A 12610-nucleotide genomic window follows, 5' to 3' on the forward strand; every position below is an offset into this window, starting at 1 on the left:
GTGATAGGCAGCTGTGATTTCTAGGCGGGCAAGCGGCTGCTGGAGAAGGGCAGACATGGTGAGTTGCTGGGGCGCCGGCCCTTTGTGGAGAAGCCCGCCTACAAGGAGTTTGTGAAAGGCACCAGCAGCCTGGAGGAGGACACCTCCCTTCCTGAGGGGCTGACGGCCTGGAACCAGGGGCGGGAGGAGGGGCTGCAAAGCGCTGCGTGCGAGAGAGCCCAGCTTAGCAACCCTGGCTTTGAAAGCTGCTGCCAGAATCACGGGGAAACACGTTAAAACCTGATGAGGGCAAACGAGCATTTTGGATACCTAGAGGATGGGGTCCCGAGTCAGAGGGGCGGGCCGTGAGCCGTAACTCCCCTGCCCCACAGGAAGCAGAAGGCACGCCTCTTCCTGGTGGAGCCTTGAGTTTAGACCTTCGTGGGCCTCCCATGAGGGGAGGGGGGTGATGGGTGGATTTGGTGGGGACAGGTGTGAGCGCTGGTGTCCTTAATCACCCCAAGGAGCAGAGGCTTTTGGCTCAGTTCAGAAATTGCACGGTTTAGTGAAGTGGCAGAATTAAGGGAAAAAGCAGCCAGTTACCAAGGGAAAGTGTTGGGTTTGGGTTGGTGGAAGGCCTGTCAGTGCGTGGTTGGGGGGAGGGTCGTGGAGACATGGGGGGCCCTGAAGCCCACCCCGCCCCCAGCACCTGGGTGCTGCTCTGAGCTCTCGGGAGGCAGTCTCTCCACTGAGGCCAGCACCCGTTCTCAGGGCAGACAGCTTTACTGACCAGGGTGTGTCTGGATTTAAGTCCCTTCTCCAGCTGGCCGTGTTCCCTGTGACCCCCTTTTGTTAGAATCACAGAGAGGGAGGGTCTGGACCGAGCTGGGGACCTGTGGGTTTTGTGCAGGGTCCTGCTGTTGCTGCCCCCCGGTAACCCTCTTCCTGGTGTTTGGGCGGCTGCCAGACGAGAGGAAGGCCAATTCTGGCTTGTGAGCTCTAGGCCTCTGTTGCCTTATTTTGTCTGGTTGGTCTGAGAGCGCAGCAAGGGCCCAGCCCGGGGAGCTGGGGTCAAGACTGGAAGCCTGGGGTCAGTGGCAGCATCCCTGCTTGCCTCCCAGAGTCCTCGGCACCACGACAGTAAAGGGGTGTCAGCCGCTGCCTCTCAGGGGGCGGGTGGATGTCTGGGACCCCGGTGACACCTGCTTGCCTCCCAGCTGTTGCTCACGGCACCCTGGGTGTGGGGGTGGGACGTCTCCACTTGCCACACGTGACCTCTGTTCTCTGCTTGGTCAAGACCAGACGCTGGGATTTGGTTTAAAAATTTCTGAATCATTTGTTGTGTTTGCTTCAAAAATAGAATTTCCAAGTTGGGACAAGCACTTTCCGTTTTTGTTGTGTGTAAGACATGCCATCGTTGGATTTTTTTTACTTCTCCAGAGCTCACCGTGTCATGAAGTCTCCACTAAACTCAACCTTCATTAGCTGAGCTAATGGGACCCTCTGACAGAGGTGGGAGGTGCTCTCCTCAACCCCGTGAAAGCCCCATGATGTCCAGGACCTGGGCATTGGTCCATTTTGGGGCTTGGTGCAGCCTCCCTCAGGCTCACACCCCCAGCACACGTAGGTGAATCCCAACCCCTGCTGTTTTTTTGTCTTGGATACCCTTGCTCTCGCTCCCTCTGGAGTCTCCTAAGCCCTTTCCTTCACCCCTTCACCCTGTTTGGGCCACCTGGCCACACACTACACAGGCTTTGAGTCAGTTCCTGGGCCCAGGGATGTGGGAGACCTAGCCTAGAACCTTCCATCAGGGAGGCTCGGGCTTCCCTCCAGAGAGGCCAGCAGGAGGAACTGCCTGGCAAGGAGCCCTGGGCCTGTTTTCTGGGCCCCTTGTTACACGGGTAATCAAAAGAATTGGGGTTTGGGCCTCACCCTTGGCCTTTTCCTCACAGTCCCAACCTGCTGGCTGCCTCCTCGTGACCAGTCGCTGCTCTGGGAATCTGCCTGGGCTCAGAAGACTTGCCGGGGAGCTACCTTGGGCCTCTTCTGGCCTGGGCGTGTGCGTGTGCGTGTGCGTGTGCATGCGTAGGAGGGGATCTTCACTTCCTAAGGACTAGAAATCCAGGGCACTTGTCCCTGACACGTGACCCATATAAGCAGCCCAGAGTACAGCACCGAGGAACCCCCAGTGGCTTCAGCTGGAGAAGGCCCAGCGCAGTTTTGCTGCTAGGGCAGCTCCTCTATCCTCGACACGCTCTTCTGAGCTCTGGTGTCACCTAGAAAGGAAGAGACACTGGTTGGGCCTTAGGAAGAGGTGAGATTTTAATCCCAATGTTGGTAAATAAACTCTGCGGAAGCCATAGCAGGAAGGCTAGAGATGGAGGAAAAAGACGCAGGGGGCGGGGGGGGCCATGCAGCTGCCCTGACGGGGTTTGTGTTTAAGTGGACTTCTGGATGGTGCCTGGCAAACATCCTTTGAGTTGGTCCTCCTCGAGTGGAGGGAGCAGGCCTGTGTTCTCAGCGGGGGACTTGCCTTTAGCTGTGCACAGCGGGCCCAGGGCACCCCCGGGGCTTCCATAGGAGGGCAGGTTCTCCTCCCTTAGAAACGTCTCGGTGGGGAACGGGTCAGGGCGGGTTGGCCTGGGGACCGAAAGCAGACTTACGTATTTATTTTTAAACTGTTCTTGGATTTGCTGTCAGACCAGAAGCCTCTTTTATCCCTTAGCTCATAAAAAGCAGCATTGGGAGCAGCTGAGCCTGATGCCCTTAAGTTGGGGCCTGGGGGCTGTGCAAGGGCCCCTCATATTCCCAGTCCCCCTCGGGCATCTCTACCCCAGGCCAGGACGCCAAGCAGGGGCACAGATGCTGGACTGTGTCCCGGGCAAGGGCAGACCCCGCCCACCCACACAGTCTGAGGCGGTTGTGCCTTATTTGGTGTTACGAACCACGGAGGGTGGGCTTGGCTGTCACACGGGGACCAAGACAAGCAGGGTCTTAGGGCCTGAGGAGGGGGCCCTGGTGCCAGCAATGCTCCCTGGGTGGCAAGAAGAGGATGGGACTGAAATGAAGGTGGCATTGTTCAGGACGGACTCCCCTACCCACACACTTGGCTGGATAGCAGAGCATCCCGCGGGCTGGAGCACAGTGTGGCCATTCCCAGACCAGAACCCTGAGGCCCTCAGGGGGTTTGCAGAGAAGCTGTCTCCGACTTAGGTCCCCCTCACCCCACACCCCCTCGGGATTCTTGTGGCAGATGAGAGCACCCCTCCTGCAGACAGAAGTTTCCAAAAGGCCTAGGCCACTCCCACCTCGTCCTCAGCCATTGTTGTCCGAGACTCAGGGACTGGGACGGAGGGGGACATAAGGCCATTGGGCTGTGCTTGTGCTGGGGCACCCCGAGAACCTGACCCAGAGCCACATGGGTGGGCAGTGTCCATGGGGTCAGTATTGTCCAGATTTGTCCTGCCTCGGCCCCGGGGCCAGCTGGCCTAGTCCTCCTTGGGCCTCTCCACGGTGAGAAATGTGTCCACAATTGCTGGTTGGCGCTCCTGGTCACCAAGTGGCTGCTTTTCTCGGTTCTGCTCGGCCCTGGTTCGCGTCCAGGAGGGGGAGCGCAGACAGCCAGACCGGGGTAGTGGGTGCAGGCCTGATGGGAACATAAGGGTCAGGTCATTCCTGCAGCTACTGGGCTGGGCCCCCGTGTGCCTCTCACACGGGGTCTGGCTGCACACTGGGGTCCCCCGGGTGTTTAGAAAACACAGATGCCAGGCCACCAGCATTGCGGACATGGGGGTCTGGAGGCGGCATGGGCAAGGACGTTTGTGATGCCCACAAAAAAGAGGGTCTCTGTGCAGCTGAGATCCCACCCTGGCTGTGAACCTGGCCCACAGCATCTGAGCAGTCCGTCACCCTCCCAGGGTGCAGGCTGTACAGTACAGAGCTGGAGCCTGAGCCCCCCATTCCACCCCCTGCCTGCACGAGGTGCGATCAGGGAGAGAAAACGGTCCCTGGGTCCCCATACCCCCACTGGCTGCGTGGCTGTTTCTGGAGACCTATAGGTCTTGGGTCAAGGGCAACACTTCCCCAGCAACCGAAGGGGAAACAAAGGACTGAACTGTGGTGCCAGGGTCGATGAAGGCCACCCTGCTTGGCTTAGCCTAACTTGTGAATGATTACATTCACATTTAGTAAATTTCACTTTTTGGTGGGACTATGGCTTTGGCCTTTTGTTGGCATTTGGAAAGGAGAATTGAGGAAAACAGGAGGGAAATTCCTTAAAGTTGGGCAAATAGACATGTAAAATGCAAAAATATTGGGATGCTTGGCTGGCTCAGTTGGAGGAGCATGCGATTCTTGACCTTGGGGTCGTGAGTTCGAGCCCTACGCTGGGGATAGAGATTACTAGAAAGAATAAAATGCCAAAATATTGAACGAAATGGTACAGTGACAAACACTGATTTTGACACACACGTGAGCAACAGTTATTTTCCGAAATAGGGGTTTGAGGAGAGCTGTGTTTGGTCGGCTTGGGCCCCAGGACCGCCCCACGCTGCTCACTGCGCCCCGACGCCAGCCCACCTGCTGGCGACTCGCTGGCCAGGCTCTCGTCGTCCGAGTCAGCAAAGACCTCAGCCAGCTCCTGGTCGGACATGTCTGTCAGCTCAGTGAGATCCAGGAGGTCAAAGTGCACCTCCAGGGAGGAGACGCTGCTCAGGGGCTCTGCGGGGCCGGGCAGGGGGATGGCTGGTCATGGGCGCAGTCCGTCCACCCAAGGCCCCCCATGAGCCCCAGGGAAGAAGAGCTCCGGGTGAAGCCCTGTGTGGCCAGGATAAGACGGGGCAGACCCAGACACCCCCGTACTCCACACACTCAACCCTAAACACCTTCTGGGGTCCCCCACTTTGCAGATGGTACAGCCAAAGCCCACAGAGCCAGAGCTGTGAGAGCTCAGCACCACCACCACTGCCACCCTGGATACACCTGGGGTACTGTTTGGACAGGATGGGGACCCTGCCCTCCATTTCCCAGGGGATCGTGGTCCCCGTGGGACACATGCTGGGCAGGTCAGCTGTACTTACGCCGCCTCTCTGTGACCTGCAGGAGCCCCGGTGCTGGTATCGGGATGCCCACCTCCTCCTCTGCCGTGGGCGAGTGGCAGCTGTCTCCTGTCCCGTGGGCCAGGGTGCCCAGGGCTGCCTGTGGCACCTCATTCTCCTTAACCATTTCTGCAACAAAGACGGTGTTACCTGGGAGGAGAGATGGGGGCGGGGAAGACCTGGGTGTTTGGTTCACTGAGCCCCCCCTTTGAGGCCCCGGGCAGTGAGCAGGGTAGCCTTGGGCCCGGATGCCAGACACTGGGCAGTGGCCTCCTGTGGATGGGGAAGGGGGTGTCCAACAGCGTCCTCTGTCTCTACTCTTAAGTCCAACCAAGGGTGCAGTGGTCTCTCTAGCATTTCCTTGCCTTTTGGGTCCCTTTGATCCAGAATGGCCCCTGCTGGCCTGCCTGCCCTCTGTGGATTGACTTTTAAAGTCCTATGCTGTTGTGTTTGAATGCTGAATAACGCATTTTCATAGTAAGATACTGAGGAGTGTTTCTCCAGGTTTGCAGGGGTTTTTTTTGTTTTTTTGTTTTTTTTGGAAGACGTAATCCCTCGTGTTTTGCATTTGATGATTTTCTCAGATGAGAGCAGGAGGCCCGGTGGGCAGTCTGCTTGGTAGAGGCTGAGCCGCTCAGAGATGGGGTCCCTGCCCCAAGGAAGCACCAACTGCACCCTTCCGTTCCTCGGCCCAACACCTTGTCTTCTCAGCTCACGTCCCTCCATCCGTACCTCCTACCAGCCTCTCCAAAATGTTCCAGAACCCACCCATCTCCCCCTCCTGCTGCCTGACCTTGTCACTCCCTGAACTCAGCCAGAGGACCTGTGAGGCACGTCCCTTGAGGCAGCTGGACCCCTTGGTTCCTCCGTGTCCCTACCGTGGCCCCCAAAAGAGTGAACAAATGCCTCCTGACTCCCCTCAGCAGTGCTCTGCAATGCCCCAGCATCCATGCCTGTCCCACGGGGTCAACATTGAGAGCTGGGGGTGTGCGAAGCTACAGGAGCATCTGCCTTGAGTGTTGCATCTAGGAGGGTCCAGTCGGGCCCCCACTGCCAACAGCTGCCTGTTAGGGGTGGGCCTGTCCCCCCCAACAGGGTGGTCAGCAGCCTGGATGCCGCCCAGCAGGTCCTGTGGGTCTAAAGGGTTTCCAGCTGAGTGGGAAGATAATGCCATCCATTCACAGCTGTAGGGCTCTCTGGGTAACACCTTGGCCTCCTCTTGGAGGGTACCACTGTTCCTGGGAAGTATAGCTGAGGGGAGATGGGACCGGGCCCTGCCCATGCTGTGTCATCACATGGGGCCGGGAGCCGGATAGGGGCTCAGGGGATCTGGCTTCCAGCTCTCTGACACATTTGGATTGTGGCTTTGGAGTATCCTTGGAGGATACAGTTACATCCACCAGTGTCCTGGCCCTCCCAGCCCAGCAAGGACACCTTCCCAGCAAGATGGCACAAGAGATGTGATTCAGACGCTGCTCTGAGCTGGGGTCAGCAGGGACGCCTGTCTTGAACCTCCGACCAGCCATCTGAGAGTCCCTGTCGAGAATCCTCAAGGAGCCTTTACTCCATGGGACACTGCTTTGTTTCCTTGAGGTGGGGACTACAGAACCCCAGTCCCTCTCTGTGAGGGTGTGAGTATCCATGGGCTCACATCACGCTGGTGTGTGTTGTCGTGATTCTGAGACACTTCTATACCCATGGCCCATGGTGACGGGTGAGGCAGGGGGACACAGCAGGGGATGCACATCACACAGATGTCATCAGGACCTTGGCTGCTACTCTGAGTGGGCTGGGAGAAGCCGCTGAAGGGTTTTGAGCTGAGTAGGATGACCTCTACCTCCATTTATGTGAGATGCAGGCCAGGTGGGAAGGATGAAGTCCATAGGTACTGAGATAGTATGAGGTGGGGGACGAGCATCATTACAGATGCTGGGGTCCAGGGGTCTTGGACAGCCTAGCCTGTTGTGCTGACTGTAAGAAGCACATTTTGGCAAATTTCAACATCTCTGAAATAACAAAGCATTTGCGGTCGATGGTATCATGGAGCCAACAGAAAACGGTAGCCCTGAATGTTTCAAAGTCATCAGGTGTCTAGTTTTTTATTCCTTTCCATGTCTCTTGGCAGTTGGGGTGATCTGTACTCTGTAAGCCCTGGTCCTTGGCCTGTGTCAAAGCTGTGGGGGGATGAAAATGCAGAAGATGCAACTTTTGCCATAAAGGACACTCACTGATCTTTTGTCAGGAAGAATGTAATGGAGATTAAGAGTCAAAATGCCAGGGCAGAAGAGGCCAGGGACAGAGAAGGTTCTGAGCCCCTCAGAAGGAGCAGGATTGACCTTGGCATGTAAAGTGGTATAGCCATTGTGGAAAACCATCTAGTGGTTCCTCAAACGATTATATATGGAGTCACCACATGACCCGGAAGTCCCCTTCCTATGCTTATAACCACGATCATTGAAAGCACACATCCACACAAACACCTGCACATGAATGTTTGCTGAAGTACAACAGTAGTCAAAAGTGGAGTCAAGCCCAGATGTCCATCAACGGATGATGTGTGTCCATCCACACCATGGGATGTTACTCAGCCATAAGAACCATAAGAAGCCATAAGAAGGGAAGCACCGATGTAGGCTACAACATGCATGAACCTCAGAAACATGGTAAGTGCGAGAAGCCGGTCACAAAAGGCCATGCGCTGTGGTAACGTTTATATGAAATGTCCAGAACAGGCAAATCCATAAAGGGTGGAAAAGTGGATTAGTCAGTCGGTATAGCGTCTGACTCTTGATTTTGGCACTGGTCACGGTCTCACAGTTCTTGAGTTCGAGCTCCTGACTGGGCTCTGCACTGAGTGTGCAGCCTGCTTGGAATTCTCTTTCTCCTCTCTCTCTGCCTCTCAAAATAAATAAACATTAAAAACAAAAAGTGTTTTTTTTTTTAACGTTTATTTATTTTTGAGACAGAGAGAGACAGAGCATGAACGGGGAGGGTCAGAGAGAGGGAGACACAGAATCTGAAACAGGCTCCAGGCTCTGAGCTGTCAGCACAGAGCCTGACACGGGGCTCGAACTCACGGACCGCGAGATCATGACCTGAGCCGAAGTCAGCCGCTCAACCGACTGAGCCACCCAGGCGCCCCCAAAACAAAAAGTTTTTTTTTTTTTTTAATTTTTTTTTTCAACGTTTTTAATTTATTTTTGGGACAGAGAGAGATAGAGCATGAACGGGGGAGGGGCAGAGAGAGAGGGAGACACAGAATCGGAAACAGGCTCCAGGCTCCGAGCCATCAGCCCAGAGCCTGACGCGGGGCTCGAACTCACGGACCGCGGGATCGTGACCTGGCTGAAGTTGGACGCTTAACTGACTGCGCCACCCAGGCGCCCCCAAAAAGTTTTAAAAATAAAAAGAGTAGATTAGAAAAGACATAGAAAGTAGGTGGTGATTTCCAGGAGCTGGGATGTGTGTGGAATGGGGAAAGAACTAATGGGTATGGGGTTGCTTTTCAAATTGATGAAAAAATTTACACACACAGACACACACACACAGACACACACACACACACACATGTATGTATGTATATTTTAGCTTATTTATTTTGAGAGAAGAAACACAAGCAGGGGAGGGGCAGAGAGAGAGGAGAGAGCGAGAATCCTAAGCAGGCTCTGCACTGCCAGGGCAGAGTTTGATGCGGGGCTCAAACTCATGAACCGTGATATCAGGACACGATCATGACTGAAGCTGAAGTTGGACACTTAAGCAACTGAGCCACCTAGGCCCCACCCCCACCCCACCGAGTTGATGAAAATATTCTAAAATTAGATGCTGGTGGTGGTTGCACAATGTTGTGAATACGCTAAAAGCACAGAACTGTATGCTTTAAAAGCATGAATTTTATGATATGTGAATTATACCTCAAAAGAAATCCTCAGGGGTGTCTGGCTGGCTCAGTAAGTAGAGCATAGGACTCTTGGTCTCGGGGTTGTGAGTTCGAGCCCCACTTTGGGTGTAGAGATTACTTAAAATCTTTAAAAAAAAAAAAAAAAGAAAGAAAATCCTCAGTGGAAACAGCTTGATTTTGGCTGGAATTGAAGGGCAAATCCAGGAGGACTCAAGACATCCACTAACAATTGCTGTGCACCTACTATGCACCAGGCATCAGGCTCAGAGCCTGGGAGTGGGTAAGAGAAGTGTGACCTCTAGCACCTAGGTTTGGTCCCGGCACACAGTAGGTCCACCATAAATGTTTGTTGAATGCACGAGCCAGCCCAACACCCAACCGCATAGTAACTAGGCGGCCGTGCTAGGAATCACCTCTCCATGGATGAGACCCACAGCTCTTCTAGGGTATGAGACCGGAGTGAAAAGCAGGCACGGGGCAAGTGTGCTTGACGGCCAGGCTCAGCAGCCCCTGGGTCACCTGGGGCCAGGGGGTGGGGTAGCAACACTGTGATTCTCAGCTCAGCACAGCCCCCATTAAGCCCCTGCAGGGCCACTGCTGCGCTGCCCTGCCCTGTGCAGACAGCGAACCAGTGCCCCATGGGGACCGCAGTTGGGTTACCACAGTCCTGCCCCCCAGCACTGGTGGCTGATGTGAGTGGATGGATATGATAGGGTTACCTTGTGCCACGTGGCTGACCTATTTTCCGGCACATTTGTGCGAGCGCTTGGCCCAAATTTCAAGTTCCCTGCTGCGTGCCCTGGGCCTTGCCCTGAGCACTGAGGAGGTGCACCGCACGAACAGTTGAACAAATCAATGAAGTGAATGAATGAATATATATGACACAATTGCAGTGGGGAGGGAGAGATGGTCACAGAGGTGGGGGGCACTCACACCCCATTTCCCCGGCCCCTTGTCCTTGGACTTGGAGGATGCTGGGTGGGCCTTGCCAAGGCTCAACCTCTTCGGTGCAGGGCCACGGCCTCTCCCTGTGGCTGTTCAGACAGACTTGGAGTCCGGTGGGCCGCAACCTTGGTTTTCCCCAGCTGGGGCCCTTCAAGAAGTGCACCGCCTCCCTTCTCATTTCCATGTCTGCGCACTTGGGTATGAAGACATTGTTGGGGTGCCTGGGAGGTTTAGTCGGTTAAGCGTCTGAGCTGGTTTCTGCTCAGGTCGTGATCTCACGGTTTGTGAGTTTGAGCCCCACGTCGGGCTCTGTGCTGACAGCGTGGAGCCTGCTTGGGATTCCCCCCCCCCGCCCCCATCCCCGCTGCTTCTCCCTCTCTCTCTCTGCTTCTCCCCCACTCACGCTCTCTCTCAAACATTAAAAAAAGAAATCAGTGTTAATTTGTTTAGATGCAAAAGTGGGCTTTTCCTTATGCTCTGTGAAGACCTGATCTTTCAGAGATACTTTCAGATGAAACAGTGTGTCTAGACTGGCTACGAATTACTCCTGAAGGGAGGATGCTGGTGGTCTGGTAGAGCGGGCTGGGAAGTGGCACGCAGAGCTCTACCGCACTGTTCTACTTATTTGTGTGTCCCACATGCTCCAAAATAAAGTTTTCAAAAGTCAGTGAGCTGAGAGAATGACAGAGCCACCCATGTGTGACCTCATGAGATCCCACAGAATGGAGATCACCAGGCCACTGTGTAGGCAGGAAATGGCCGCCAGGTAACAAGAGTTATGAGCCCCGGCAGTGTGGCCCCATCTGCCCCTGCTGTGTTCCCACCGCTGCTCCTGCACAGGGTGGGCACCTGATAAATACATGTTTGTGCACTCAGTAAGTGAGAGTCGGAAACTGAAATCATAAAGCCCCTCTCCCGACCAAACACCTTCGCTCCTTACCTCACTCAGGGCTCCCGCAGCCCTGCAGGGAAGTGAATCTGTCCCCACCGACAGAAGTGGGCATGAAAACTGAAGGCCAGGCTGCTTTCCTCCCATCTCCCAGTTCTGTGCTCCCCAGCCCTCACCTTCCCCTTCACGTCCCCTCAAAGCTGCCACGGGGAAGTCCTGGGGTCCTGGGACTGTCGATAGCAAGAAAAAGGTGGATCCCTTCCACAAATGACAAGACAAAGAAAACCCACACGCACCGGCTCTGGGTGTGTCTGGTGCCGCTTGCAGGGAGGGTGACAAGGTCCTCCAGACAGTTGTCTGGGACGCACCTGCCCAACTCAGACTGCAGACACAGCAGTGGGTGGGCCCCGTTGCTTCAGGACACCCCTCGGGGCCATCCCTTTGGGCTCCAGATGAGGTCGCTGATGTGGCTGGTGTCCCTCCACAGGTCCCTGTGCGGTCAAGAGTGGCTCCCTGGGATGGGACCTCCAGGAAACCCATGATGCATCTGGGGCCTGGCCAGGCCGGTGGAGGCGCTGATGGCGCCCAAACACTCTTCCTGAAAGGACTCTGAAATGGGGTTCCTAGACTTTTCCTCTCATCACCAGCTGCCACCCTGCCTGGGCCACACTCCAAGAGGGGAGACCTTGGTAGAATCTCAAACGCCAGAGTCACCGGGAGCTGACAGAGGCTTCCAGGAGGTCTCGGTGCACATCTGCCCTCCCAGATGTGAGCGCCCTGTGCCTCACCCAGGCCGGCAGCCCCGGCTAGCGTGGAGGCAGGCGCCCCGAAGGCCCTGCCGGGTGCGCTGCTCCCCACCCCTCCTCCCCCCATTCACCCAGGGCCTGTCCAAGCGCGGTGCCCTGCAGGATCCCAGAGGCGGCCTCCCTGCCCGAGCCCCCGGTGAATAGCGACTTGGGCGAACAAAGCAGATGCGCGGCCCAGGAGGGCAGCGTCGACCCCACGCCTCGCCGACCCGGACCCCAAACCACGGCCCAGACACGCCCCATGCCCTGACCCCCCAGAACCCCGGCTCTGCTGGGATGGGGTTCGGCACGAAACTCTGGGCCAACCACCCAGGAGCGCGCCTGGCGGCTGCCGGGGCCTGAAGCTCAGAAGACAAGGGGGCGGGGACGCGGTGTGTGCGCCCCTCGCCTAGCGCGGGGGCCGTTCCCGGGAGATGCCCCCGGCGTGGCTTCCCCGGCGGCAGGCCAGGCTCACTCGGAGCTACCGGTGGGGGTTTGCGGCCCCCGGGAGCGGCCGATGAGTGGGCCCTGGGCCGGGGGAGGGGGGGGGGCGGGGAAGGGGCTATGCTGGCTGCGGGGAAGGAGAAGCTCGGGGACTTCCAGGGACTGGGGCCACACTCACCTCCGGGGCCGGCGCCCTCCGGGGGCTCCATGCGGCCGGCGGGGTCTGGGAGGGGCGCGGGCGGCGTCGGCGTCACCCGGCCCGGGCGCCCCTGCAGCTGCGGCGGCGACGCGGCCCCAGCTCCCGGCGCAGCGCATCGGGGCAGCAGCCGGGGGGCCGCGGCGGCGGGGAGGAGCCCGCGGGGCGGGGCGCGCAGCTGCTCCGGGGCCCGGGTTCCCCCTAGCATCCTCCCCCCGAGCCCCGCAGCACAGGTGCGGCCCCGCCCGGCCCCGCGCGCGCCCCCTGCCGGTCCCGGGCCCTGCGGACCGTGTCTCCCGCTGCGGACCCTTGCGCATCCGGCGGCGGCGTCCCATCGCGGGTGCGGCTCTAGCGCCCTCTGCGCCCCCAGCGCGC

The 12610-nt window shown here is 57.2% G+C and overlaps 2 protein-coding genes across 7 annotated transcripts in view; one reads left to right on the forward strand and one right to left on the reverse strand.

Annotated features, from left to right (window-relative positions):
* LOC107180469 (AFG3-like protein 1) overlaps positions 1-2334 on the forward strand; it is a 28369-nt gene extending 26035 nt beyond the window's left edge. The window contains 1 exon segment of the mRNA XM_042968097.1: positions 25-2334. Coding sequence (XP_042824031.1) covers positions 25-276 — 252 coding nt within the window. The 3' untranslated portion in view covers positions 277-2334.
* On the reverse strand, positions 2323-12348 carry DBNDD1 (dysbindin domain containing 1). 6 transcript variants are annotated; one of them, XM_042967982.1, is made up of 5 exons: positions 12218-12249; positions 11107-11419; positions 5058-5225; positions 4558-4698; positions 2323-3625 (listed from the first exon to the last, which is right to left on the reverse strand). In XM_042967982.1, exons 2-5 carry the CDS (start codon positions 11348-11350, stop codon positions 3468-3470), a joined length of 711 nt encoding a protein of 236 aa, XP_042823916.1. In that variant the 5' UTR covers positions 11351-11419; positions 12218-12249; the 3' UTR covers positions 2323-3467. The 6 variants fall into 6 exon arrangements, with proteins under 6 accessions (XP_042823916.1, XP_042823920.1, XP_042823919.1 ...); XM_042967983.1 differs by having other exon boundaries at positions 2460-3625; positions 11107-11301; positions 12218-12348; XM_042967986.1 differs by lacking the exon at positions 11107-11419 and having other exon boundaries at positions 5058-5204; positions 12218-12348.
* Positions 12349-12610: the final 262 nt, after the last annotated feature.

Source organism: Panthera tigris, chromosome E2 (assembly GCF_018350195.1).
Source record: "Panthera tigris isolate Pti1 chromosome E2, P.tigris_Pti1_mat1.1, whole genome shotgun sequence".
Classification (NCBI taxonomy): Eukaryota; Metazoa; Chordata; class Mammalia; order Carnivora; family Felidae; genus Panthera; species Panthera tigris.

What these genes read in the sequence shown, in the direction of transcription:
- DBNDD1 (XM_042967982.1), bottom strand. Translation starts at nt 11,350, where the DNA reads ATGGGTTTCCTGGAGGTCCCATCCCAGGGAGCCACTCTTGACCGCACA. An exon ending in GCAGGTCACAGAGAGGCGGC is followed by an intron (nt 4,699 to 5,057) that starts GTAAGTACAGCT and finishes CCGGCCCCGCAG; the next exon opens with AGCCCCTGAGCAGCGTCTCC. An exon ending in GGCCAGCGAGTCGCCAGCAG is followed by an intron (nt 3,626 to 4,557) that starts GTGGGCTGGCGT and finishes TGTTCCCATCAG; the next exon opens with GCCTGCACCCACTACCCCGG.